The following is a 26644-nucleotide window of genomic DNA, read 5'->3' on the forward strand; positions in this document are numbered from 1 at the left end:
TTGGCTGCCTGCAACACAAGAGTCCTACCCACTGTACTATCACTTCAGTCTGCTTGTTGATTTTTAGTTTTGGGGAAACACCTGCAGATGCTCAGGGTCGAGCCCAGGCCTCCTACAGTTTGTGCGCGGCCCCGTGCACTGTCTCTGACCTGGGCTTGCCCTCCACCCTGGTGCTCTGAGCTGTGTGTAGCGCCAGAGCGGGAGGGGAGCAGTAGTTCTATCCTCCAAGTTCTCAGGTGAACTACCTACAACACAGGGCTAAAGGGGCTGGGAAGACAGTACAGAGGGAGGGCACTGCCTGGAACGTGGCCAGCCCGGGTTAGTCCCCAGCATCCCTACGGTCTCAGGAAGGATTCCCGAGCACAGAGCACAAAGTCACCCCTGAGCACCAAACCAAACAATAAAATAGGGCTGAAGGGGTGTATTTTTATTATATTTAGATTAAATCAAATGTTTCATATAAAACACATTTCATATAAATGACTCAAAAAATATATATATATCCAAGGGATAAAACTCAGGGAAGAGCAGTCACTCGACTACTTTCTGTCATCGAGCAGTTCTGAGGCGTCACCGCAGGGACACAGGCAGGCCGTAGGCAACAGGTGAGGCCCCGATGAGGTACTTGAGCCGAGGAGCCTGCCGGGCCTGGCTGACGTAGTGCAGGAGGGAGGCTCCCGAGCCGGCTCCCAGCCAGCCCTGCAGCAGGGCCTCCGTGTAGCGGTCAATGTCCCGGTCAGTCACGTCCCAGAGGTTCCCGACAAACAGCGGGCTGGTGAAGGAAAAACTGCCAAGTTAGGGCTCTGAAAAAGAACTCAGGGCTGGAGCGACAGCACAGTGGGGAGAACGTTTGCCTTGCACGTGGCCAACCCAGGTTCGATTCCCAGCATCCCATAGGGTCCTCTGAGCACCACCAGGAGTAATTCTGAGCACAGAGTCAGGAGTAACCCCTGTACATCTGTACATCGCCGGGGTTTTTGATCAAAAACCCATAAAAAAAAAAAAGAACTCTAGGAGAGCAGAGTAGCTGAGGGCGGGGGGTGAGGAGACAGCTGACCCACAGTTCTAAGAGGGCCCTGGAAGAGGAAGAAAGGTCACAGGCCCAGGGATGCACGCCAGGGAATGTGGGTCGGGGAAAGGCGGGTGCAAAAGAGGGTGGAATGAGGCTCAACCCTCGGGAAGAACCCGAGACTCACCACCCAGCCATGATGTACTTGAGCACGATGCCGACGCCCTCCAGGTTCCCGTGTACAGCCAGCGCTGCGCTGCTGCAGCCGAACACCAGGGCCACAGCCCGGCAGCTCAGCTGCAGGACAGCCTGTCCGTCCAGGAAGCGGGCGCCAGCCCCGTGGCCTGCGTAGCTAGGGCGGAAGGTTCCAGGGCTTGAGCTGGCAGTGCCAGGCCCCAGCTCTGTTCCCAGAGGGTCCCCCAGGCAGCCGGGAGTCCTGAAGCCCCCAAGTCCACCTGCCCGGCTGATGCCCGCCCTGGGCCCGCCCCTCCTCCCCGGCGGCAGCGCTCACATGTACAGGTCGTGTTCCGTCAGAGCCGCCTGCACCTGCTCCGTGTTCGGCACCTCCCCGACCACGCCGTTCCAGCCAGCCTCACTGACGGGACAGGGCGGAGTCGGGTCACGGGGCAAAGAGGCCGGGGGAACTCTGGGTCCCTCCTAGGGTGTCCCTGCCCTTCCCCACGCCCTTTCTCACTCCCGCCCCCACCGACCTGCTGAAGTAGTCTCGAAACTTCTCCTCGGTGCGCGCTAGGTTCTTGTGGGGGTTGAGGACGTAGAAGGTGTTGCGCGGGTCCACCCCGCGGCTCAGCACGGACGAGGCCCCAGACTGAGGGAGGGACACGTGGCTCAGGACCTGCCCCAGGCAGCCCCCGAGCCCTGCCCCCGGCCAGTCCACCCTGTGGCCCCGTGCTCCCCGGCCCCCGGCCCACCTCTTTGAGGACGGAGTAGCTGAGCAGAAAGCGGAGGGAGGGCAGCCGCGTGACGGGCAGCGTGCGGAGGCCGGGCGTGCTCTCCCAGGGCAGCTTCTGCAGGTCCTGGGCACAGAGTGCTAAGGTCACTGTCCCCATCGGGCACACACACGGGGCCGCAGCGCAGTGAGGGCTGACACCGCCCACTGCCCCATGTCCTTACCTTGTCTAGCACCAAGACGAGGTGCCTGTTACTCGGTTTCTTCTGGCCCTGCACACGGCCCAAGGCCTCGTTCAGGAGCTCCTGGGCACACTCTGGCCGGGCTGGGCACAGGCCTTGGGCCAGGCTCTGCACGTCCCGAGGGGTGAGGGTGCTGGCGCCACTGAGCAGGATCTGCGGGCACAGCGGTCAGCAGCGCCTGGCCGCCAGCCCCCCGCCCACCCGCCCCCACCCGCCTCCTCAGCTCACTTTCAGCAGAGTGGGGTCCGGGTACCTCCAGCCGCACCCCTGCAGCAGCTCCTGCAGGCGGGAGGCCTCCCGGGCAAGGCCAGGGTCGTCGCTGGAAGGCAGCAGCAGCCCCCGCCAGCAGCCCAGGACATGCTTCTCCAGGGAGGCGGTGAGGAGCTGCGTGCGGAGGAAGGAGACCAAGTCGGGCCCGCGTCCCGGCCACCAGGCGCCGGCAAGAAGCTGAGACCCTGGGGGGTACAGCTAAGACCCCCTCGTTACCTATCACTGAGCAGACAGACTGGGACAGGAGGGCGAGGCGGCTGAAGCCAGGGAGCTGCTACATGGGTGGGCCTCATTTTTCTTCCCGGGTGCCCTCTCCCCCTCCCCGTCCCGTGCCTGGGTCACGACCACCAGCCCTCCAGGCCTGTTCTCCAAGCTGGGTCCTTCCTTCAACGCATATCTCACTTGCTTGTCTGTTTCTTTTTCTTTTTTTTTGTCACACCCAGCGATGTTCAGGGGTACTCCTGGCTCTACACTCAGGAATTACTCCTGGCGGTGCTCAGGGGATGCTGGGAATCGAACCCGGGTCAGCTGCATTCAAGACAGACGCCCTACCCACTATACTACTGCTTGGGCCCCACTTGTCTGTTTCTTTGCTTATGTCTACTCTGGAGAAGCCTCTTGAACACATTTCCCTTTCTCCTCTCATGTCTTTGTAAAAAATTTCATTCAATAAAATCCACCTTGCTTCACTAAAACTAAATCAACATAATAAAGTCTTGCTCAGGGGGCTAGAGCTATAATACAGCAGGTAGGACTCTTGCACTGCAAACGGCCGATCTGGGTTCAATTCCTGCCACCCCATTTGGTACCCCAAGCACCACCAGGAGTAATTCCAGGTAATTCCTGAGTGCAGAGCCAGTAGTAAGCCCTGAGCACCCCCCAACCCCAAAAGAAAAGTCTTATTTAAAGTCCTCCCCTAACGTGTTTGCCTTGCACGCAGGGGGCCCTGGGATTGATCCCTGTCTTGCACGGTTTCCTGCGCATCACCAGGAGCGACCCCCAAGCACAGAACTGGGGCAGCCCTGAGCACTGCTGGGTGTGGCCCAGCCAGCAGCCCCGTCCCCCTCCACAAAGGAAACAAAACTAAATAATAATAAAGTCTTTTCCAAGTGATAATTTTTTCACTTAGGTGACCCCTTCCAGAAAGGACTCGAGGTCACACTGACTAGTCAGGAGGACAAACAGCTCCGCGGTGGCCCCTAGGGCGGGCCGGTGACGCAACCCCACCCAGCCTAGGCGCACACCTGCATCCTCCGGTCCAGCTCCAGCCGTCTCGTCCACCATTCCTTCTTGTCGGTGCAGCTGCTGTTCGTCTTCTGCTCCTTCTGAATGCTGTCGAACTCCCTCAGGGCCGAGCTCAGGGAGAGCTTGGGGAGCAGAATGACACCTTCACGTGTGTGGACGCCCTCCTGCCACCCCCGCCACATAGGGTGGCCAGAATCCAGCCCCCAGCGAGCTCAGGTCAACCCCTGGCTCCACATGACCCCCGAGCACTGCCAGGAGCAACCCCTGGGCACGTAGCTGGGAGCAGTCCCTGAGCACCGCCAGGTGCGGCCTGAAAAGCAAGCAGAGCAAGGAACAGGAGCCCGCCCCGGCCCTGCTGTGCTCTCCGGCCCGCACACCTACCTTGCTCTGAGCCGTGGGGATCTGCACGGTGACCGGGGGGGTGTCTTTCTCTAGCCGGGTCAGCAAGAGAGTGTCACCCACAGTTCCAGGCTGAAGACTGGCCAGGGCCAACACGCACACGATCACTCCTGGCACACAGGGTATCCCAGAATCATTGCGGCTCTTTCAGGACCTCTTCCCCGCCCCCTGCACCCACACCCGAGGACAAGGCGGCCTCTCTGGCCACCGCTCTCCCTGGCCCCCATGGCCCCATGTGTCCATGCAGACACATGTCCTGCTCTTCAGTGTCCCTCCCAGAAAAATAACAGTACCCTGCACAGAACGAGTGTCGCACTACGGCGTGTCTCATAGCCTAGCAGCCCGACACCCAACTCAGCACTCAGGACAGCCACTGGCGGCGGGGGACCCCGAGCAATAGTACAGTGGGGGGGGGGCGTGCTTACTTTGCATGTGGCTCCCCAGGCTTGATCCCCTGTGCCCCATATGGGGTCCCCTGAGTCCCTCCAGGAAAAATCCCTGAGTGTAGAGCCAGGAGTAAACCCTGAGCACCACCAGCTGTGGCATGGAAAAAAAAAGGAAAGAACAGAAAAGAAAAAGGAAGGCCAAGGAATGTGGTCCAAGTGGCGGAGTGCATACTCGAGCCAAATCCCTCCAGCTCACAACTCCACCCGCAGCAGCGGCAGGTTCAGCTTTATGGCCCCTCAGCACCTCGGAGAGTGGCCTTAAAAAAATTAATAATAGGGGCTGGAGCGATAGCACAGCGGGTAGGGCGTTTGCCTTGCAAGCGGCCGACCCGGGTTCGATCCCCAGCATCCCATATGGTCCCCCAAGCACTGCCAGGAGTAATTCCTGAGTGCAGAGCCAGGAGTTAGTAACCCCTGTGCATCTCCGGGTGTGACCCAAAAAGCAAAAAAAAAAAAAAAAGGGGCTGGAGCGATAGCACAGCGGGTAGGGCGTTTGCCTTGCACGCGGCCGACCCGGGTTCTAATCCTAGCATCCCATATGGTCCCCTGAGCACCACCAGGGGTAATTCCTGAGTGAAGAGCCAGGACTAACCCCTGTGCATTGCCGGGTGTGACCCAAAAAAACAAAAAACAAACAAACAAACAAACAAACAAACAAAAAAATAATAATAATAATAAATGAAAATAAAGACAATTCCCAAATGTAGAGTGTTATCTGTCTGATAGGAGAAAATGGCTTCAATAAGGATCAGAAATCTACGCGTGTCACTACAGCCTTAGAGTGGCAGGAAGGACACGCACGACAGGCCCGGCATACCGGCGGGCAGCAGAGCCAGGAGCTCCTGGAAACTCTCCTTCTCGGGCTGGGGGAAGAGGCCGGTCCCCGCATGCCTGAAGGAGAAGAGGCGCTGGAGGCGGGTCAGGGGGCCATCGCCCAGCCGCTCCTGGAGGCTGAGGCCCTGCAGGTGGTCCACCACGTCCAGCGATCCTTGGCGCTTCTGGACCTTGCTGCAGGCAACGCGAGTGGAAGTGAGTCCTGTCCCCGGGCCCGGGTGCCCCTTTCGCCAGGACCCCCCAACCCGACGCACCTCACTCACCTGAGCTGCCGGTGGAGGTGGGTGAGCAGCTGGTGGCGGCAGGTGATGGACACAGACTCGGTGACCAGGCAGGCAGTGGCGTAGGGGTCCCGGTGGCCCAGACACAAGGCCAGGAGGCGGCAGAGGTGGGCATAGAGACTGCTTGGAGGGCAGTGGCTCACTCCGCGGAAGGCGACGCTGAGGGAGTCGTAGACGGAGTCCAAGGTGGACAGACCTGGAGGAGGCCGACATACTGACCCGGACGGCCCCCAACCTCCTCCCACTCCCAGTTCTGGGAAACGGGGGCTCCTTAATGAAGGTCCGTGAGCGGTTGGGGGGGCTGCCCTGGCGTCCCCCCCAGACTCTGCTAGCTGGGGAGGGCGACAGAGGCTCAGAGAGGCAGAGAGTGCTGGGGCCCACCCCCAGATGCACGGGGCCACGGGCAGACCAGAGATGCAAGTGGACCCCAAGGCACAGCACGCCCAGTGACGAGGCCTCAGCGGCCAGCAGACTCACCGATGGCCACAGGGGCCGAGGGGAGTCGGGCGCGCCCTTCCTTGTCTCCGTCCTTGTCTGGGCACGGGACCGGCAGCTCCTCTTGGCTGGGGTCCCGTCTCAGCACCTCGTGTTCCCCGATGGCTGCATCGGGCCCTGGGGCTGGGCCTTTTGCACCTGGGGAGAGCAGAGAGCAGAGAGTGCTTTAGAGAGGGACCCCAGTGCCGGAGTCAGACAGAACTTTCCCTGTAAGATCCTCTTTGTTTTGCTTTTTGGGTCACACCTGGAGATGCTCAGGAGTAACTCCTGGCTCTGCACTCAGGAATCACCCCTGGCGGTGCTCAGAGGACCCTATGGGATGCTGGGAATCGAACCCGGGTCGGCCGCGTGCAAGGCAAATGCCCTACCCGCTGTGCTATCGCTCCAGCCCATCCCTGTAAGATCTTTGGTGACAGTTTTTTTGTGGATTCTGGGCCCCCTCCCCCCCACGCCTCCCTGCCGTCATACCCGAGGCAGAGTTCTCTCCGTCGGAGCTCCTCAGGGTCTCGAAGCTCCTTTCCGCCTGGCTGCAGGGCAGCTCCTCCTCGGGAACAGTCCTTGCGGTCTCCTGGCTCTCTGCTTCACAGGGCTCCCAGGCCACCTTCTTGGTCCTCCGGCTTCTGCCACTGGGGCCGGGGTGCCTGGGGGCACTCCCTGGGGCCACAGTGACATCTGTCTTCAAGCCTGGACTCTTCCTGGCCCGGCCCCGGCCCCGGCCCCGCCCCCGGCCCCGACAAGCAGTGCTCCGAGTCCTGGGCCCCTCTGTGAGCTGTGTGTCACCGGACACGGGGTCATCCAAGTCACTGTCATCGCTGAAGTTCACCTGGACGGGTGGGAAAGAGGGCGGCCAAGGGCATTAGTGACAGGACACTGGCAGCAGGTGGCGCTGTGGAGGCACATCTCATGGGGCTGAGGGAGGCATTAGGGCAAAGTCAAGAAACTTCTCAGGAGCTGGAGAGAGCCGGGAGCTGCTTGGTCTGGCCCCGCTCCCAGCACAGCAGGACACACGCACTCATGGGTGTATGTGTGAGTGCGTGTGTGTGCGCGTGTGTGTGGTGCCAGGATGGTACCCAGGGCCCCGCACAGGCAAGGCAGGCTGTACTGCTGAACTCCACACCGGGCCCTGGGCAGCAGCTCAGGGCCGTGGAATGCGGGAGGAACAGAGGAAGAGGAAGGATGAACTGGGAGGGAACGAGACAAGGAAAGTGCCTTTTGCCAGAAACAAGGCCAACTTGACCTTGGACTTGCCCTAGGAGACGGGGATCTTGCAGGGAACAGGGGAGTCCCACGGGGGAGCCCTGGAAGCAATTCCTGGGGGCCCCTGGCCCACCCAGCACCCCCGGGTCCCAGACCCCCTCACCTTGAGGCGCGTCTGGGCCTTCTGGTGGATCCGGGGGGCCTTGGGGACCGCTTGCTTGCACTTGGTGGGCGAGACTTCCTCAAACACCGTGAAAGGAACCCGAGGGCCATTCTGGCTGACCCAGCTCGGGGGCTTCGGGGTACTGGGTGTCCCTCCAGTCTTCAGAAATTTCAGAAAGGCATTACCGGAGGGCTGGGAAGCAGCGGGTGCCCCTGGGCGCCCTCGTCCAGCGTGCTTTTGGCTCCGAGACTTGGATTCTGAGCTTGGGGAACTCTTCACGGAGGGGGGCTGCCAGCCCCAGGAGCTGGCAAAGAGCTGGGCCGTGCAGCAGCTGTGGCCAGCCAGCCTCGAGAGCGCCTGGATCAGGAGCAGGTTGGCGCGCCAGAGCTCCAGGTGGGGCTTCCAGGCTGTCACGAACTTCAGGCCGGCCTCTAGGACTCCTCCCAGGCCCTTGCTGCAGGGCCGGCTCAGCCCCTGCAGCGCCAGCTGTGTGTACGCCTCCGCCATGAGCTCGCTGAAGAGGCGCGGGGCCGCGGGGGGCGGGGGGCTGGGGCGCAGGGACGCCCGCACGGCCCGGGCCAGGCGCTTGGCGGCAGCGGGGCAGCCCTTCAGCACAAACTGCAGCAGCTCCAGCCCCTGGGCCTCCTGCCCCAGGACCAGCCTCAGCCGCGCCGTGGCCAGGGCCCAGCGCAGGCAGACGGCGGAGAGCGCGGGGCTGGCACAGAGCCGGCAGTCACAGGTGGGCACGTGGCTCAGGAAGCGGGGGCTGGGCGGGGGCTTCCTTTTCAGGACCGGGGAGGAGTTCGAGGACGGTGCCTGGGGGCCGGGCTCTGGGGCCACGGTGGCCACCAGCTCCAGGTCGGGGCCTATGAGGAACAGCTCCTCTTCCGCGGGCTCTGGGGGCTGCGGGTCTCGAGGCTTCGGCCTCCCCTTCTGCAGCTGGATTTCCTTGGCAGCGTCAGGCTGCTGGGCAGCCCCGCCAAACTCTACGGAGGAAGAGGAACAAAAATTAGGAAACGGGGAAAAATTTTACCAAGCACTTCCTGAGCTACCCCCGGGCCCAGTTCCCTAACATGTTAATTTACCACTGACTACTTAGAGAACACGCCCAATACTAGTGGGACTTCTGCTTTTCATTTAGATCTACAATCTTTTCATCCCATCCAATAATGGGCCCACACAACCCCTGGACCTCGGGATAAGGGGCTGGTACCACTCAAGTCTTAATCCTGGCCCCTGGTCCTGACTAGCCCGTGATGGCCACCCCAGCAAACTTTCTCCTTTCACAAATGGAAAAAGTTTATGTTCCCACCTGACTTTCCAGGGATTTGCTTGGGTCAAATGAAACTGAAGAAACAAATGTGATTTAAAAAAAAAAAAAAAATCAGGGCTAGAGTGATAGCACAGGGGGTAGGGCGTTTGCCTTGCACTCGGCCAACCCGGGTTCGATTCCCAGCATTCCATATGGTTCCCTGAGCATCGACAGGGTAATTCCTGAGTGCAGAGCCAGGAGTGACCCCTGTGCATCGCTCGGTGCGACCCAAAATGCAAAAATCGAAGTTCCAAAAAGCCAGAGAAGTAGCACAGGATAAAGACACCCACATTACCTGCAGTCAACCCCCATTCAAATTCCCTGTACTTGAAACCCAATCATGCACAGCTTTGTAATGGTCTATATCTCATGGTGACTCAATAAAAATAACATTTGAAAAAACATTCCCTGTACTACATATGGCCCAAGCACTGCTAGGAATGACTCATGAACCCAGAAGCAGGAATAAGACTGCTAGATATGGCCCCAACAACCCCCACCATCACCACCAAAATAAATTTCAGGTGCTCAGGAAGATGACCTAAGGATGCTTCCATCCCTGGTACCACCTGGTCCCCTGCATACATGGGGACTGACCCCTGAACAGTGGGAATAGCCCCTGAGCACTGCTATGTGTAGCTAAAAAACAAGGGAAAAAAAATCCAGCTCAAAAGGGTGGCGCTCACGGCTGGCAAGCCTGAGGCCCTCAGCCTGACCCTTGGCATGCACAGCCCTTGGGCACCGCTGGCTGCAGCTGGAGTTCCGATGCCTCCAGCACTGACGAGTCTGGCCAGCACGGCAGGGCCAACGTTACTGCAGCAGCCTCAGGGTCCCCTGAGCACCACTAGGGACAACCAAAACACAGAGCTCTGACCATGTTGCCCAGAGGTTTCGAACGGTGCTGGGGGTGGTGGGAACCATGAGCTGCTGGGGATCAAACCCAGGCTATGCCCGGGTCCCAGTGTTTATTAATTTAAACCCTCCGTGGACACAGTTTGTGCGGTCTGATACAGTACCCTCCAGCGACACACAGCTACCAGTACACGAAGAAAAGCAAACAAGAAGCTGATTCTTTTTTGGGGGGTGTGTGTGTATGTTTGGATCACATCGGCTTAGTGCTCAGGGAGCCATATGTGGTGCAAGGGATCTAGTGGGTTGGCCACATGCAGGGCCCAGGGCCTTACTTCCTGTCTCTGGAAAAAAGGGTGTGGGGGCCACACATGGTTGTGTTCAGGGCTTACTCCTGGCTTAGTGCTTAGTGCTCAAGCTTCCCAGCGGTGCTTAAGGGCTGTTCCCCGCTTGCTGCTGAGACACGCCTGTCAGGGCTTGGAGACTCTGTGGCACTGGGGACAGGACCAAAGCATGTGCCCAGCCCATGAGCTATCTCTTTGGATTGACAAACTGTATTTCTTCAGGGGGCTGGGGCCATACCCAGCAGGGCTTATTCCTGAGTCTGTGCTCAGAGGTCCCTTCTGGTGGGGCTTGGAAGACAATATGGGGTGCCAGGAATCGAACCCACATCAGCTACATGGAAGGCAAGCGCCCTACCTGCTGTACTATTGCTCTAGTCCCTGGGGAACTGAATTCTAAATTTGTTTTAAAAAGATCTTATTTATTTATTATTATTTCTCTTTTTGGGTCACACCTGGTGATGCTCAGGGTTTTCTCCTGGCTTTGCACACAGGAATCACTCCTGGTGTAGCTCAGGGGACCATATGGGATGCTGGGGAGTGAACGTCGGTTGGCCGCACACAAGCAAACGCCATATGTACTATCACTACAGCACCTGAACTCTACATTTTAAGTTAAATATAAATAGCTAAAATGTATTAGCAGTGAAAAGCACCTTGAGATGTGGTTAGGGGCCGGAGCGACAGCACAGTAGGGAGGGCATTTGCCTTGCACGTGGCCAACCTGGGGTTCAATCCCCCGCATCCCATATGGTCCCCCGAGCACCGCCAGGAGTGATTCCTGAGTGCAGAGCCAGAAGTGAGTCCTGACAATTGCCAACAATTGCCAGGTGTTGCCCCCAAACCAAAAACAAACAAGCAAACACAAACAACAAGCCCCAAACAAAACAAAAAGACCAAACGAAAGGCCTGAGCAGCATCAATACAAGAAGGGTCAGGACCCGGCCTTCACGGGGGAGGCTGTGTCAGGCTGTGTCGCCGTGGGTATGGGCTGCAGCTGCTCACCTGTGCAAGACTCGAGCAAGAACAGCACCTGCTGCAGGTCTGCCTGGCAGAGGTCGGCGTCGCTGCGGGCCAGCTCCAGCTCCCCATTCAGCACCAGGAACAGGGCACACCTGGGGGAAGTCGAAACCCTTGAGTGGAACCTTCTCGCTTTTCTGGCCTGTCTCCTCTCTTCTCGCCTCTCTCCCGGGCAGGGCCATCGCCCTCCTTCCCAGCCCCCTAGATCCTTACTTCCTGGGGCCCGTGATTTGCACGAGGAAGCCCTGGGTTCAGGTCCTAGCACTGCAGAATGCTTCAGGTGCCATTGGGAGAGGCCAAATATATCTCTGGGTAGGGCGTTTGCCTTGAACACAGCCAACCAGTCTGACCCCTGGCACCCCATGGGGTCCCCTGAGCACTCCCAGGAGGGATTCCTAAGTGCAGGGCCAGGAGCAACCCCTGAGCGCCACCAGGCATGTAGCCCCCAAATACCAAAATATATGAACACACATTTCAAAATTAAACTAAGCATGCTCTGCCATGTACCCCTTCTCCTTCCCACCCGCCGGCCTTCTTTCCTTTATGCAATGCTGGGGTGCAGACCCAGAACCTCACACATGAAAGGCATGTGCTCTAGCACTGACCGGCATCCGTGGCCCCACACATGTGACTCTGTGCAGTAGTTTGGGGACCCCCGGGGGAAGTCTAGAGGGACTGAGGCTCTGGGACCAGCGTCCTTGTGGTCCTGCACTCACTGCCTCGGGATCTGCAGCTTCACGGTAAGCTTCAAGGCCTGCAAGCAGAAGGCCTTGGCTTCGGTCACACTGCCCAGGCGGCCGAGGCGGGTCACGAGCTTCTCCGAGCAGCTCAGCACCTCCGTAAGAACCTGCCATTTCTGTACTATGTTTTCACCTGGAGCGAAGGAGAGAGACAAGACCAGACCCCCGTCACTCGGGCAGTGCCTGGATCCAGAGGCAACGCGGCCGGGCCTCCCACCAGGCCTGCTGAGCCCCACAGGGAAGGCCCCCGATCTCCTGCTCACGCACCGTAGTCCAGAAACGGCGTCTCCACGGCTGCCTTTGGAACAGAGAGCACATCACAGCCGAGGAGGAGGAGGAGGATGCTTCGAAGGAGCTTATGAGAAACGTTGAGCGCTATTTCGGGGCTCTGCCAGCCTGGGAAGGTGCCGGGCCAAGAAGGGAAGAGAGGGCTGGAGTGAGAGCACAGCAGGGAGGGCACCTGCCTTGCACACGGCTGGCCCGGGTCTGACTCCTGGCATCCCGCATGGCCCTCCAGTCCGCCAGGAGTGATTCCTGTGCACAGCCGGAGGAAGCCCTGAGCACTGCCCGGTGTGGCACCCCCGCTCCCCATGACCCCCCCGCACAAAGAGCAGGAGAGAGAGCAGACAGGGCTACAGTGAATGCCTTGTTATGGCCAAGTCATTTCGCCTCTGGCATGAGGTGGTCACCCAGAATTACTGGGACCAGCCCTGGGGCACTGCCAGGGTGGCTGGCCTGGGCACCCCTGGGCACCACAGGGCCCAGGCAGCACCACACGCTCAGGCCCTAGCATTGACCCCAGGCCTGCTTCGTCACCCAAAGAGGCCCCCCAGAGCACTGCCTGGGAGGCGCCCCCCTCCCCACCAAAAACAGGAACAAACAAAATGCCATGGGCCAAAACTCCAGCTGCTAGGTAGACAAAGGCCAAGCATACCGCCAAGGCGGGCAGAGCGAAGAGTCACAGAGCACTTCCCCTCTGGGACAGTCACGGGACTCCTCTCCTGACAACATCCTGCGGGCCCAGCGTGACCCGTGCAGGCCAGCAAAGGAACGGAGCCCACCCTCCGCCAGGCTGCCTCTAGGTGGGCTCGCCCACACGCCCGAGAGTGGGGGGCCCGGGGTGGGGAGCGCCGACGTGGTCACGGCCACCAACCCTCCCTGCTCACCTTGCGTGCTGAGCTGCTGGCCCAGAGAGCTGGCGAGGCTGTCGGCAGGGAGGCTGAGGTAGACGGCCACCAGCTGCAGCGCCTGGACGCGCAGCAAGTACCAGGCCTTGGACGCCTTCTGGAGGGCGGGCTTCTGAAGCACAGACAGCAAGAGGGACGCACCCTCATCCACCTGGGGACGGGAGTCAAGTCACAGCACGGCCAGGAGAGCACTGGGCCCAGAGCCCTGAGTACAATGACGGGGGTTGGGGGGGCGCAAGAGCCCAACAGGCCAGAGCGACAGTTCAGGGGGGCCGCTTGCCTCGTACACGGCTGGCCCGGTGCAATGCCTCGCACCCCACGTGGCCGCTGAGCACTGCCCGGAGTAGCTCCCGAGTTTAGAGCCAGGATAACCACCGAGCATCGCTGGGGGGTCCCCAACAACCACCACCCAAACAAGAAGGCTCGGAGCTGGGGGACTTGGGCCGTCAGGACCCCGCGAGATTTCCAGCTGAGGGCTTCGGGGTCTCCCCCGTTCCCGGCCACAGGACAGGCCTTTCCCCTCGACCCCCGGAAAGCTGGACAGAGAAAGGCCGGATCTCGCCTAGAGAAACAACCAGGATCCGGGAAACAGCACTGCTGCCCACCTTCGGGAACATTCTCCCACCCCCGAGGGACTTCTCAGAAGCCAAACACATGCCCAGAAGCATCCAAGAGTCCCTGCGAAGCCCGGAGACTTGGGGACCGGAGAAGCGGGCGCTACCTTCTGGTGAAGGCAGTGCAGCTCGCTCTGCAGCAGGTCGTGGGTCAGGGAGAGGAGCAGGTACGTGTCCGCGCCGTGGTCCAGGCGCTTCAGGCTGCATTTGGCCTCTTCGAGGTACAACTAAGGGAGCAAACGCGGGGACATGAGCATGTCAGGGAGCGGCGGGCAGACACTTCAAACCAAACGGCATCGGAGCTTTCTCAGGCAAGACGCTGAACAAATGCCACCGCTTCAAAGTGCATATTCTAGGAGTGATGCACACGCCCACGGAACGCTCACGTGCCACCCACCAGCCTGGCAACACAAAAGAGTAAGGACAGGCCAGGCTCGCCTAACAGCCTGCAATGATCATCTATGGATGGACGTGGAGTTTCGTGACATCTGTCAGGGAGAGAGGGACAGACTCAGAAAGATTGCACTCATTTGTGAGTTGTTTTTTTTTTTTAAATAAAAGAATAGAATGGGGGGCTGGAGCGATAGCACAGGGGGTAGGGCGTTAGCCTTGCATGAAGCCGACCCGGGTTCGATTCCCAGCATCCCATAGGGTCCTCCGAGCACCACCAGGAGTAATTCCTGAGTGCATGAGCCAGGAGTAACCCCCGTGCATCGCCAGGTGTGACCCAAAAACCAAAAAAAAAAAGAATAGTATGAGAATAATGCCCAAAGACAGTAAAAATGAGGTCCAGAGGTCGAGGAGGACGGTTGGGAGCTTGCCACAGGCTGTGGGGGAGGGCAGCCAGGTCAGAGAGACTACTGTGACAGTGGTAAGGGAAATGACCACTGTGAATAAGAGTGCTGAACAGGATATGCATACTACACTTTCAGTATTGCAAACCGCAGTGCCTAAAAGGTGAGGGGGAGAGAGAGAGAAAGTGAGAGAGAAGAGAAGTGTCTGACAGGCAGGCAGGTGTGGGAAGGGCAGGAGGGGCACTGGGGACACTGGTGGTGGGAATGTGCACTGGTGCAGGATGGGTGTTGGACACTGCATGGCTGAACCCAATCATGAGCAAGCCTGTTACTGCATCTCAAGGTGATTCCATTAAAAAAATAAACAAGTCTGCAGGGCAGGGGGGGCACGGGACACCTAGGGAGTCTGGGGGGGGGGGGGTGGGGGAGACAGGGAGAGTCCTCAAAGCAGACACACAAAATGCACGTGAAGAGGGTACAACAGAGTTGCGCCTTGAGGAGAAATATTTCCTCAACAAACGACAGGGCTGAGCGGGGAGAGGCCAGCACGAGCAGCTCCTTCCAGGTGAACCGCCAGCGGTGCGGGTAGGCGACAGGAACATAAAGGAACTGGGGGGGCCAGGCAGGAGGTCCCGGGAGGAGGCAGGAGTGAGCAGCAGGACAGACGATGTGGCGTCTGCTAGCACACGGCTGACCGGGCGCAATCCCCCGAGCACTGCCAGGAGTGATTCCTGAGTCAGAGCCAGAGGTAGCCCCTGAACATCACTGGGTGTGACCCAAAAGGAAAAAAAAAGTGCCAAAGTGAAAGATGTGGACAGGGAACAACAGAGAAACCACGAAAATCTGTTTTGTGGTTTATTTTCTGTTTGGGGGCTGCAAAGCATGACCTTGGCCTGTCTGTCTCTCTCTCTCTCTCCCCTCCCCTCTCCTCTCTCTCTCTCCCTCTCTCCCCCCCATCCCCCAACTTTAAAGCAAAGCAAGAATATGAGACCAGATCTATACCTTAAAAGATCCTGAAGGGCAGTAACAGCTGGGAATGGTCACGCTGGACGAGAACTGAATGTTGAAAGTATTGGTAAAGGGATACACCTGATAGCCTTTGCCTACCTGTATTGCAGACCACAGTGCCCAAAAGGAAAGCGCGCACGAGAGACAGAGAGGGAGAAGAGAGGGGGAGGGGGAGGGAGAGGGAGGGGGAGAGAGAGAGAGAGAGAGAGAGAGAGAGAGAGAGAGAGAGAGGAGACAGGGAGAGAGAAGAGAAGAGAAGAGCCTGCTGAAGAGGCAGGCTGGGGGCGGTGGCAGGAGGGAAACTGGGACACTGGTCACTGGTGCTGGGAAATGTACACTGGTGGCGGGATGGGGTGTTGGAAGATCATACAACTGAAACATAATCATGAACAGTTTCGAAGGGTCTATTTCAGTGATTTGATAAAAAAAAAAAATCGTAAAAAAAAACCCCACATCCCGAGAGGCCCAGGAGATAACTCAAAGGCCACCACATGGTCCTCTGAGCGCCACCGGGAGTGGCCCTAGCGCTGAGCTTGGCGCAGTGCTGGGCATCGCTGGCTGTGGCCCCCAAACCAAAGTCCAGCAAAGGGCCGGAGCGCGAGCTTTGCGGGCAGGGCGGCAGGGCTCGGGCCTCACTGCACGTGGCCCCGCAATACCCGAGCAGCTGCCACCAGGGTAAGACAGGGTAAAGCTCTCAGGATCCTGTGAGCAGCAGCTTCCACAAGCAGGAAAGGGAGAGACTTGAGGAGAAAGAGGCCTCCACGGTCACGGCTGTCTCCACCCCACTCATTCGGAAAGACACGCTCCGCTAAACACGGCGGCCTGTCAGCTCCTGCCTCGCCGATGGAAGCCAGGTCCCCCCCCGCCCCCAACAGCCCTTCGGCAAGACTGGCACGCGCGCGCGCGCACACACACACACACACACACATGGAGACACAGAGACACACACACACGGAGACACACACACAGACACAGAGACACAGGCACAGACACACACACACAACTCACCTGTGCATAGCCAGGACAGGCCAGTGAGACCCACGCACACACACACACACACACACGCACACACACACACACACACACACACACACACACAGAGACACGATTCACCTGTGCGTGGCCAGGACAGCCCAGCGAGACTGACACACACACACACACACACACACACACGGAGACACACACACAGACACACACACACACGACTCACCTGTGCGTAGCTAGGACAGCCCAGCGCCAGGAGGAGCCGGGTGATGTGGCAGCAGGAGCTGGCCGCCTTGCCGTGGTCCTCCAGTCTCTGGGCGACCATCCGAACAAGCTGAAAGCCCTCCAGGGCCTGCAGGGGCTGCGAGCGGGAAGAGCGGGTGACGCAGATTCCGTGCACGCCTCCACTTCTGCCCCTGCCCCCAGTCCTGGATCCTGCTGTGACCTCAGGCCTAGAGGCCCCCCGGCCCCCGATGGCACCAGCAGCCCACCTCGGGGGCCTGGGGTGAGAACAGCCACTCCCCCTTCTGTGGGAAAGCCCGGGTGCCAATCACCACCCATGCGCAGGATTTACCAGGCCTTACTCTGGGCCAGGCGCTGTGCCAAGAGATTTACACGCATCGACTCACTTCATCTTTCTTTTTGTTTGGGGGCCACACCCCGTGGTGTTTGGGGCTTAGTCCTGCCTTTCGCTCAGGGATCGCTCCCGGCGGGCTGGAGGGATCATCTGGGATGTCAGGGAACGAGCCCAGGTAACGTAAGCACCCCACCCACTGGACCATGGCCCCGGCCCCAACCCATCTAATCTTCGTGGCAACTCTAATCCCAATTTCATGGATGAGGACACCGAAATTCACATGAGCTAACTTCGTCGTCTCCATTCACCTGACAGGTATGCGGTCGAGTCAGGCCTGGAAATCTCGGGCTGAGACGGCTTCCCAGGCTGCTCAATCTAGAGCTACGGCCCGGTGGCCACAGGGAACATGGCTCCTACGGGCAACGTTCCTTTCCTGGGGGCCCTCGTGTGGGGCCCCTGGGAGGGGCAGAGGGAGTCTCGGAAACCTGAACTGTAGGCCAACCTGCAGAGAGCTCCCTGGGCACGCCACGCTCTCACCCACTGTGCTCTCGAGCCAGCCCCCTAGGCAGGAAGTTTTTGAGTCTTGACGTGCCATATTACACATTGTCTAATAATGGTAATTATAGTTTTATATGTAATAAAGCGCCTCTTGTAGAAGCAGACTGGGGGTGGGAGACAAGTGGGGGCTGGGGGACACTGGTGGAGGGACTGGTATCGAAACACTGTGTGCTTGAAACCTAGTCATGAATAACTCTGTACTGACAAAATTTTAAAAAATAGTACTAATTAGGGGAAACATCTAAATGATCTCCTCAGACGTCTTTCCACACATTCTCTGAGAGCGGCGGTGCTGCCCTCACTTTACAAATAAGGAAACTTGGGCTCCCAAGGGGCAGAGCCTAGTGCCGTGCTAACAGACTGGATTTAGGAGACTGCGGCCAGAGTGGCAGCACAGCAGGGAAGGCATTCCAGCCAGCCGGGGCTTGACCCCCCCCCAGCACTGCATATGGTTGTGATCTCTGAGCACAGAGCCAGGAGTAAGCCCTGAGCATGCCCGGTGTGGCCCCAAAACAAAAACAAAAACAAGATTAGGAAGCTGGGGGAGGGGGCTGGAGCAATAGCACAGCGGGTAGGGCGTTTGCCTTGCACTCGGCCAACCTGGGTTCGATTCCCAGCATCCCATATGGTCCTCTGAGCACCACCAGGGATGATTCCTGAGGCATGAGCCAGGAGTAACTCCTGAGTATTGCCAGGAGTGACCCCCCATCCCCCAAAATGAAACTGAGGGAAGGGCCGGAGAGCTAGTCCATCAGGCAAGGCCCTTGCCTGGCACGTGGCACCCTGGCCCAGACACAGGGGAAGCGGCTGGGTCTCTGGCCTGCGTGCATGCTCTGCCCGTTACCTTGGCCGCTAGCTGGTAGAGGGTGGCCAGGATCTGCAGCGAGGCGGCCGTCTGCTGGAGGCTCCGCACGGCCGGGGCCTGCTCCTGCGTCAGCACCTGCTTCCACAGAGCCAGGGCCTGGTCCAGGCACTTGGACTGAGCTGGAAGATGCAAGAGGACCAGGCCACTCTCAGCACGAGCCTGCTGGGGAGAACTGGCCGTCTCTGTGCCTACCTGCGACGCCCGCCCCAGCCCCCAGGGCTGGCCCTCCCACCTGCGGGGCGACCGCCTGGGTCCTGGAGGCCTCAGAGAAGTCCCACCCCGCCACGCCCCCCGAGGCCCTCACCAGCCTCTGCAGCCAGGTTGAAGGCGATGCTGCCGTGCAGCGAGTGATCTTCCTGGAGTTTGTCCTCATAGTTGAGGTCATTGACTTCGTACTCCTCCAGGTTCCGCGGGGCCTGGGCTCGCCGATCCCGCTCGATGCCCTGGACGGGGACACCACGGTTCCCAACAGGGCCAGGACCCGCCCACGGGGGGCCCGGGGACAGCAACCCCGACCCCCGCGGCCACGCTCACTTCCTGCAGGTTGGCCTCCAGGGTGCAGATGTGGAGCCACAGCAGGGCCTGCGCCTTATCGTCCCAAAGCCGGGCCTGCGTCTGGGCCTCGGGCTGCACCTCCTCCAGGAGCTTCAGGGCTTTGTTGACAGCCTCCAGAGCAGAGCTGTGGGGACAAGAACGTACAGCAGCTGCCAGCGGGCCCCTGAGCGAGCCCCGAGGCCACATCCTGCAGGGCCCTGAGGGAAGCCGAGTGGGAGACGGGACTTGGGAAAGGCACCCGCTGCCCCCGCTCACCAGTTGGTCTGCTGAGCGAAGTCGTGGTAGCACAGCACCTGGGCCAGCTCCACCAGGTAGGTGGCCTGTGCCCACGCGCCCGCGGGCGTCTCCTCGGTCAGCTCCAGCAGGTCGCAGATGACGTTGAACCGTTCCTGCCCAGTGTCCGCCCGCACCGTCTTGTAGGCCTGCAGCTCCTCCCGCAGCAGGAGGGCCAGTGTGTCTGGGGCCCAGTCGGGCAGGCTGTCTCGCAGCGTCCTGAGAGAGGGCGGGTCAGCCCCGGGGCCGGCCTGGGGAGCGCCTCGCCCCCGCCCAGGTCGAGGGGTCCCAGCCCCGGCCTGCTGAGAGCTCAGGGCGTGTGCCGGCCTAAGAACAAGAACTCCCGCCGTGGCCACTGGTCCCGGCACCCTCCAGGGGCTGGAGCTCAGACACTGCGGACATGAGCAATCGGGGCCCTTTCGGACCCACGAGGAACATGGCAGGAGTGTCACCGGCCAGCCCGCCCCACTAGGGGACAGACCCTTCCCCGGCTCACTTCAGCTGCAGCTCCTTGTCTCCTGCCTTGGCCGCGTCCATCTTCACCAGGACCCAGAAGGTGACCGCCTCGGCCATGTGCTCAGGGCCACAGGACTGCAGCGCCTCCAGCCACTGCGTCACCACCTTGCAGCCCTGGGCCTGTCTGCCCAGTTTCCTCAGGCTGTCCACGTGCAGCCGGAAGCACCTGTGCAGCTGACCGGAGACAGGGGAAGGGCGCGCTGGCGAGCGGAACCCCTCTGGAGGGAGGAGAGGCCCCGCAGACTCACCCCCAGGCAGGAGACCCCCGAGAGCAGAGCAGCATGACCGGGGGCGCCACACACCGGGTAGAGCCCCTTGCTCAGGTTAGAAATGAGAGCACGGGGCCGAGAGACAGCATGATGGGGAGGGCGATTGCCTTGCATGCGACCAAGCCAGGTTCGATCCCTGGCATCCCATATGGTTCCCTGAGCACTGCCAGGAGTGATCCCCGAGTGCAGAGCCAGGAGGAACTCCTGAGCAGCACTGGGGGTGGCTAAAAAAACAAATGGGTGCTGGAGCACTAGCACAGCGGGGAGGGCGTTTGCCTTGCACGCGGCCGACCCGGGTTCAGCCCCCAGCATCCCATATGGTCCCCCAGCACTGCCAGGAGTGATTCCTGAGTGCAGAACCAGGAGTAACCCCTGGCTGATTACTGAGTGTGATCCAAAAAGCCAAAAACAACAACAATAACAACAAAACAAACCAAATTCCAGTTACTGAAGTTGGAGAGATAATATACACACAGAGGCATCAGCACGCGGCCAAGCCACTGCAGTGCCCTGCACCACCTCAGGGCCCATCACTGCCAGGAGCACTGGTGAGCTGTGGCCCAGACCCAAAGTATAGAAAGATCCGTATCTCCAGATGCCCCGGCTCCTGTGTCAGGATCTAACGCAACGAGCTTGGAGCAGGCATCTGGCTATTGTTATTTTTGTAATTTGGGGGCCCTCGAGTGGTGCTCAGGAGACGAGGGGCCCTACTTCTCAGCCAACTCAGCTGGTCGTTCTGGCACCCAGACCGCCGTGGTGACGCTCGGGGGCGTCCAGGACTGCACCCAGTGATGTTGGGGGTGGTGTCAGGGACCAACCCACCTCTTAGCATGCTCCCTACGCCCTGGGCTACCTCTGAGCCCCTTGACCTGTTGCTGTTTTTAAGTCACTACAGCTGAGAACCCCTTGGCTGGGACAGGGCTCCATGTAAAACACAAGTCACCCCCAAAGGGAAGCATCCAGAAGGCACCGGTCCAGGTGGAGTCTGGGTGACAGCAGGCCGGGACTGGCCCCAGCATGCCATTCTGAACACCGCCTCCAAGGCCCAAGTCCTGGCCAGCCCCTTGCTGCTCCTCAGACCCCACTTCATGCGCATGACCTCTCCGCCTGCCCTCTTACCTTCTCTGGAGACATCTTGGAGGAGGTGCCCAGCTTCGCCGAACCCAGGTACTGGCACAAGGGCTCTAAGACAGTACAGGCCTCAGCGTAGAGCTTGTGACTATAGAAACTGTAGGCCAAGTTGCTGATGTAGAAGGCTACAGGGGACAGAAACGAGAATTAATCACAAGAACGGTTCCCAGGGGCCAGAGAGATAGGACGGCGGGTAGGGCGCTCGCCTCGCACGCAGCAGAGCCAGGCTGGAGCCCCGTCAGGAGTGAGCCCTGAGCACAAAGCCAGGAGTGAGCCCCGAGCACTGCCAGATGTGGCCCCCAAATAAAGAAAGAATACCAAGGGAGGGTGGGAGAGAGCAGTGCCTGGCGTGCAGAGGCCGGGGTTCTAGCCCCACACTGCACGCTTCCTGGATACCACCTGACTGGCTCCTGAAACCCAGGGCAGGAGCAGTCCTGAACACTGCTGGATTTTGGCCCCAAAATAAACAAAAATAGCCCCAAGGGACTTTTCATTGTGTGCCTTTTGTACAATTTAAATTTTGACCAATGTATGTTTTGCCTGGTTCTCAATTTTTTTATTCTCTCTCTAGTTTATTGGCCCACACCTGGAGGTGCCAGGGTTTACTCCTGGCTCTGTGCTCAGGGATCACTCTTTTCTTTCTTTCTTTCTTTCTTTCTTTTTTTTTTTTTTTTGCTTTTTGGGTCACACCCTGCAATGCGCAGGGGTTCCTCCTGGCTCTGCACTCAGGAATTACTCCTGGCAGTGCTCGGGGGACCATATGGGATGCTGGGAATCGAACAACCTGGGTCGGCCGCGTGCAAGGCAAACACCCTACCTGCTGTGCTATTGCTCCAGCCCCACAGGGATCACTCGACAGGCCTCAGGGGACCATATGTGGTGCTGGGGGTTAAACCTAGGTGGTGGTGTGCAAGGCAAGTGCCCTACCCGCTGTACTATCTGGCCCCTGAATTGCAATTTTGTTTCCTTTTCTTTGTTCTGGAGGCCAAACCAGGCCGTGCTGTGCCCTGGGCTTACTCTAACTCAGCATTCAAGGCTCACTCCCAACAGGCTCAGGGTCATCACATGGGGTGCCAGGGATCAAACCCAGACTGGCCGCACGTCAGGTAAGCACCCTGCCCGCTATACTACCTCTCTGGCTCCTTGATTTTAAAACTTTTATTACTTTTTGCATCACACCTGGAGATGCACAGGAGTCACTCCTGGCTCTGCACTCAGGAATTACTCCTGGCAGTGCTCAGGGGACCATATGGAATGCTGGGAATCGAACCCGGGTTGGCCACATGCAAGGAAAAACGTCCTACCTGCTGTGCTATCGCTCCAGCCCCCTGATTTTTAAATTTTTAAGTTATAAGTGTTCTTTAAATGTTAAATATATGTAACGATCAGAAAGTGATTTATTAGATACAGACATTTTCAAACAGAAACAAATGCCAAATTAGATTTCAAAGTCACTGGGACAAGGGTCCCGTCTGCTCATCCTTTTGTCTGGCTGTCAGACCTGGAGTGCGCGACAGTCATTACTTCCTTACTCCTGACAACTCACCCATCTCTCTCATGGCTTCCTTAAACCACTGAGGCAACCCCCGGATGCCAGAAGTGCCCAGCAAGCGTGTCTGCCTGTCAAAGAGGTGAGGGCCCACCGAGCACCCAGCGTCCGGGGCCCAGGCCACTAACCGGTTGTCCCCAGGCAGTCGGTCAGCTCCCGGCCTGACAGGCCTTGTAACATCTCCAGCAGCCACTCGACGGTCGCCTTGCTGCTCTCCATGAGTTGAGCCACGACAGCCAAGTCTGCTGCCTGAAAGAACCAGGAGACAGAGAGAACGTGGGGACAGTCGGAAGAGGTCTAAGGTGACCGTCACCCCTACACACACACACACACACACACACACACACACACACACACACACACACACACACACACACACACAGTCAGAGCCACCCCAGACCTCTCGAGGGGCAGCCGACCCCTCCAGCCCCCAGGACCCCACGTAAACCCTCGCCTATAAGAGGGTACCTCACAGCCCTGGACAAAGTCGTGCACCAGCATGGTGTAGAGGTGAAGTCCCTGAAAATGTATCTGCCCCAGAGACTGATGCTGCTTCGCTTCATCCCTGCTGATCTGGGAGAGGAGGAGGCTGGTCTGAGGGGCGGAGATAACGGCTGCGTCCAGAGCCCTGGCAGGCTGACGCGGCGCGGGGAACAGGAAGGGCAGAAGCGAGATCCGCTCAGGGTAACACGGTGGCAGGTGGAGGGCAGGAGGGCGCCTGGGGCTTTCAGATCTTACCCAGCACCTTCGGCGGTTAAGAGCCCACTGGGTGCTTTACTCACCCCTTCCTTCAGCCGCCGGATGAGGGAGCCGTAGGGGCCGAGGAAAGCGAAGAGGCCGAGAAGAGCATCAGGCCTGTAGCGCTTCTTGGCGCCTGACTCCAGGCCGGAGAGGAAGAACTGGCAGCTTTCGCACAGCGCCCGCAGTGGGGGTGACGGGGCCTTCAGACTGTCGCTCAGGACAGCTGTCGCCCGGTTCAGAAGCGCAGCCACTGCCGGGGACCCTGCCTCTCCGACTTGCAGCAGCTCGACCCCCAGCTGGCAGAGCTGGAGGCTGGGGCCCAGCTCGGTGCTTTCGAGATGCTCCCGGGCCTTCTCCACCACCGCGAGGGCCTTGGCGTGACGGGTGCCCCAGCAGAGGCGGCGGCAGTGCTCCAGCGTGAGCTCCGTGAGACAGAGGGCCCGCCGGGGAGAGAGAGGACCAGGAGAAGGCGCCCCCGCAGGCACCAGGACTCGGATCAACTGCTCCGAGAGCTGGTCCCCTAGGAAATCGGCATCGTCTTCGCTCAGGCCGGGCCCGCTGGCATCAAACAGGTGGTAGGCAGCCACTGCTCGGCAGGCCGTCAGGGAAGCAAAGTGGGGCAGCTCGCACGGGGGGCTCTCATCCTCCAAGAGAACCAGAAAGCTCAAGGCCTTCAGTCGAGCCGAGAACGCAGCGCGCCGCTCCACCAGGCCTTTGGCCGCCTTCCACACCACGGAGAAGCTGCCCCGCGCCACGGCGTCGTAGTCCTGGGGGGCCACCGGCCGGGAACTCTGCAGCAAGCAGGAGTGCAGGGTCTGTGCGAGGCGCAGTGTGGCCTCTGGGACTTCCTGGGTGGCAAGGTTCTGCAGAAAGACGATAAGAATTCGCTCCAGGTAGAGGGCAGGGCGCTGGGGGTGGGATCCCAAGTAGCCTTTGCAAGCCAGCTCAGCCAGCTCCAGCAGGCTCCACAGGTGCTCCGGGCAGGCCAGCTTGGCAGTCAGCTGCTGGTTGCAAGCCCTCAGGACGGCATCACAAACTTGTCTCTTCTCAGCATCAGAACGGTTGCTTGAAGAACCCGTTGGAGCCTTGGAGAGGTACTCCTGGGAAGACAGGGAGACGTGGCGGCTGGAGCCAGAGCACAGCGGGGAGGGCGTTTGCTCTGCATGCGGCCAACCCAGGTTTAATTCCCGGCATCCCGTCTGGCCCTCTGAGCCCAGCAGGAGTCATTCCTGAGCGCAGAGCCAGGAGCAACGCCTGAGCATTGCTGGGTATGTCGGAAAAACAAAACAAAACAAAAAAAGGAAGATGTGAACGGGGTAACTGAAGTAAAGAAAAAGGCAAGAGGGGTCAGAACATTATTAAGTGGGTAGGGTGCTTGGTTGACCTGGGTTCGATCCCAGCATCCCACAAGGACCCCCAAGCACTTCCAGGAGTAGATGCAGAGTGCGGAACCAAAAGCATCTTCTGAGCACTGTCAGGTGTGGCCCCCAACAAAACAAATATAATAAGGCAAGGAGAGCAACTTGAAATACAGCTGCTCAGGAGAGGAAAAAAACCAACAAAAACCAGTTTAGGGGCCAGAGAGACAGTGCAACACAGTGAAGCACCTTTGGGTGCAGGAAGAACAAGTTCGGTCCTGGGCAACTCATGGTTCCTCAAGCAGAGCCAGGTGTGACCCTGAGCAAGCACCAAGGTCAGGGTGCTTCAATAAAATGAAACTGAAAAAAAAAATTTTAAACTCAGCTTGGAAAATGAAGAAGCAGGCAGACAAGTTGGGGGGGCGGCATTGATGATAATTTTAGGTGAATTTCATAGTCTGACCTGATCTGAATCCACAAACGACCCATTAAGGGACAATTAACTGGACAACACGCTAACCACAGACTTCAGGGCTGGGCAGCTTAAGAAAATCCAAGACTCGGGGCTGGAGTGATAGCACAATGGGTAGGGCCGACCCGTTGCACGCGGCCGACCCTGGTTCGATCCCCAGCATCCCATATGGTCCCCTGAGCACCGGCAGGAGTAATTCCTGAGTGCAGAGTCAGGAGTAACCCCTGTGCATCGCCAGGTGTGACCCAAAAAGCAAAAAAAAAAAAAAAAAAAAAAAATCCAAGACTGGGGCTAGAGCCAGGTAGGGCGTTTGCCTTGCATGTGGCTGACCCGGGTTCGATTCCCAGCATCCCCTATGGTCCCTTGAGCACCACCAGGAGTAATTCCTGAGTGCATGAGCCAGAGTAACCCCTGTGCATCGCCAGGTGTGACCCAAAAAGCAAAAGAAAAAAGAAAAATCCAAGACTGAGTTCCAGGGCTGGAGAGAAAGCTCAGCTGGCTGAAGTGCATGCTGCACCAGTGGGAGCCACTGATTAATCCCCAGGGCCTATGTGAGTGACCCCAGGGCCGATGTACCAAGTGTGTCCCCCACCCCCCCACCCCCCCCCCCCCGGAGCCGGAGACGGGCCATCTCCATCCTGCCTGACCTTGCGCCAACCCACTCCCCGCACTTGATGGCAAACAAGCCATTCCCATTCCCGCCAGTGCCCACACCCGAGCTTCAGGGGTTGTCATTCCTTTCCTCCTGGAAACTTCTCTGCTCTCTGGGGTGGGGTGTTTGGGGGGGCGGTGAAACCCCCCCATTCCCTCTCTTTCCTGTCTCCCTCCCCCTCCTAGCTCCCCAATAAAATTCCTTGGCCTCGCTGTCTTCTGTAATTCTTCGCAGACAAAAGCCGAAAAGACAAAGTGGGGGGCCGGGAGGGGGTCTCTGCTACCACCCTGGGACCCTCCCCCGTGACGCCGAGGCCCGTGGAACAAACCAGCAGGGCGCCAGGGGCGCTCTCTCCGGTCCCTTCCGCCTCCTCCGCGCCCCCCGCGCCCCCCGCTGCAGCGGCCAGGGGGACCCCGACCCCCCAGCGCGGCCCACCTTCAGGTCCCGCAGGACGCCGCGCGCCTCCTCCGGGCTCCGCAGCAGAGTCGCGAAGTCGACGCCCTTGAAGCTCCTCATGGCGGCGCCGAGCTGGGGAGGGGGAAAAGGGACGCGGGCTCAGGGGGCTGCAGGGGCCGCCGAGCCCACCGGAAACTGCCCCCGCTGCGGGCCAGCCGGGCGCGGGCTCGCCGCTCCGGGCCGTGTAGCCCTGCTCCTGCGGCCGCGCGCGGCCCTCCCCAACCGCCCCGGCGCCGGCCCCCGCCGCCCGCCCGCGCACGGCGACGCCCCCCGCGCCCCCCGCGCGCCCGCCCGCCGCCCGCCGCGCTCACAGGCCCCGCAGGCCCGCGCCAGGC

The 26644-nt window shown here is 59.6% G+C and overlaps 1 protein-coding gene across 1 annotated transcript; it reads right to left on the bottom strand.

Annotated features, from left to right (window-relative positions):
• Positions 1 to 562: 562 nt before the first annotated feature.
• On the bottom strand, positions 563 to 26644 carry ESPL1 (extra spindle pole bodies like 1, separase). The gene is made up of 31 exons (XM_055128103.1): positions 26621 to 26644; positions 26289 to 26381; positions 23397 to 24471; positions 23099 to 23187; positions 22759 to 22879; positions 21070 to 21206; positions 19662 to 19855; positions 19148 to 19384; positions 18872 to 19016; positions 18642 to 18780; positions 18317 to 18456; positions 16564 to 16698; positions 13659 to 13778; positions 12917 to 13088; positions 12018 to 12146; positions 11727 to 11883; positions 10996 to 11105; positions 7489 to 8474; positions 6597 to 6951; positions 6111 to 6266; positions 5616 to 5829; positions 5336 to 5526; positions 4055 to 4182; positions 3673 to 3795; positions 2387 to 2542; positions 2141 to 2311; positions 1939 to 2043; positions 1720 to 1835; positions 1521 to 1604; positions 1197 to 1361; positions 563 to 772 (listed from the first exon to the last, which is right to left on the bottom strand). The coding sequence occupies exons 2-31, from the start codon at positions 26367 to 26369 to the stop codon at positions 571 to 573; spliced, it is 6333 nt and encodes a 2110-aa protein (XP_054984078.1). The 5' UTR covers positions 26370 to 26381; positions 26621 to 26644; the 3' UTR covers positions 563 to 570.

Source organism: Sorex araneus, chromosome 2, assembly GCF_027595985.1.
Source record: "Sorex araneus isolate mSorAra2 chromosome 2, mSorAra2.pri, whole genome shotgun sequence".
NCBI classification, from domain to species: Eukaryota; Metazoa; Chordata; class Mammalia; order Eulipotyphla; family Soricidae; genus Sorex; species Sorex araneus.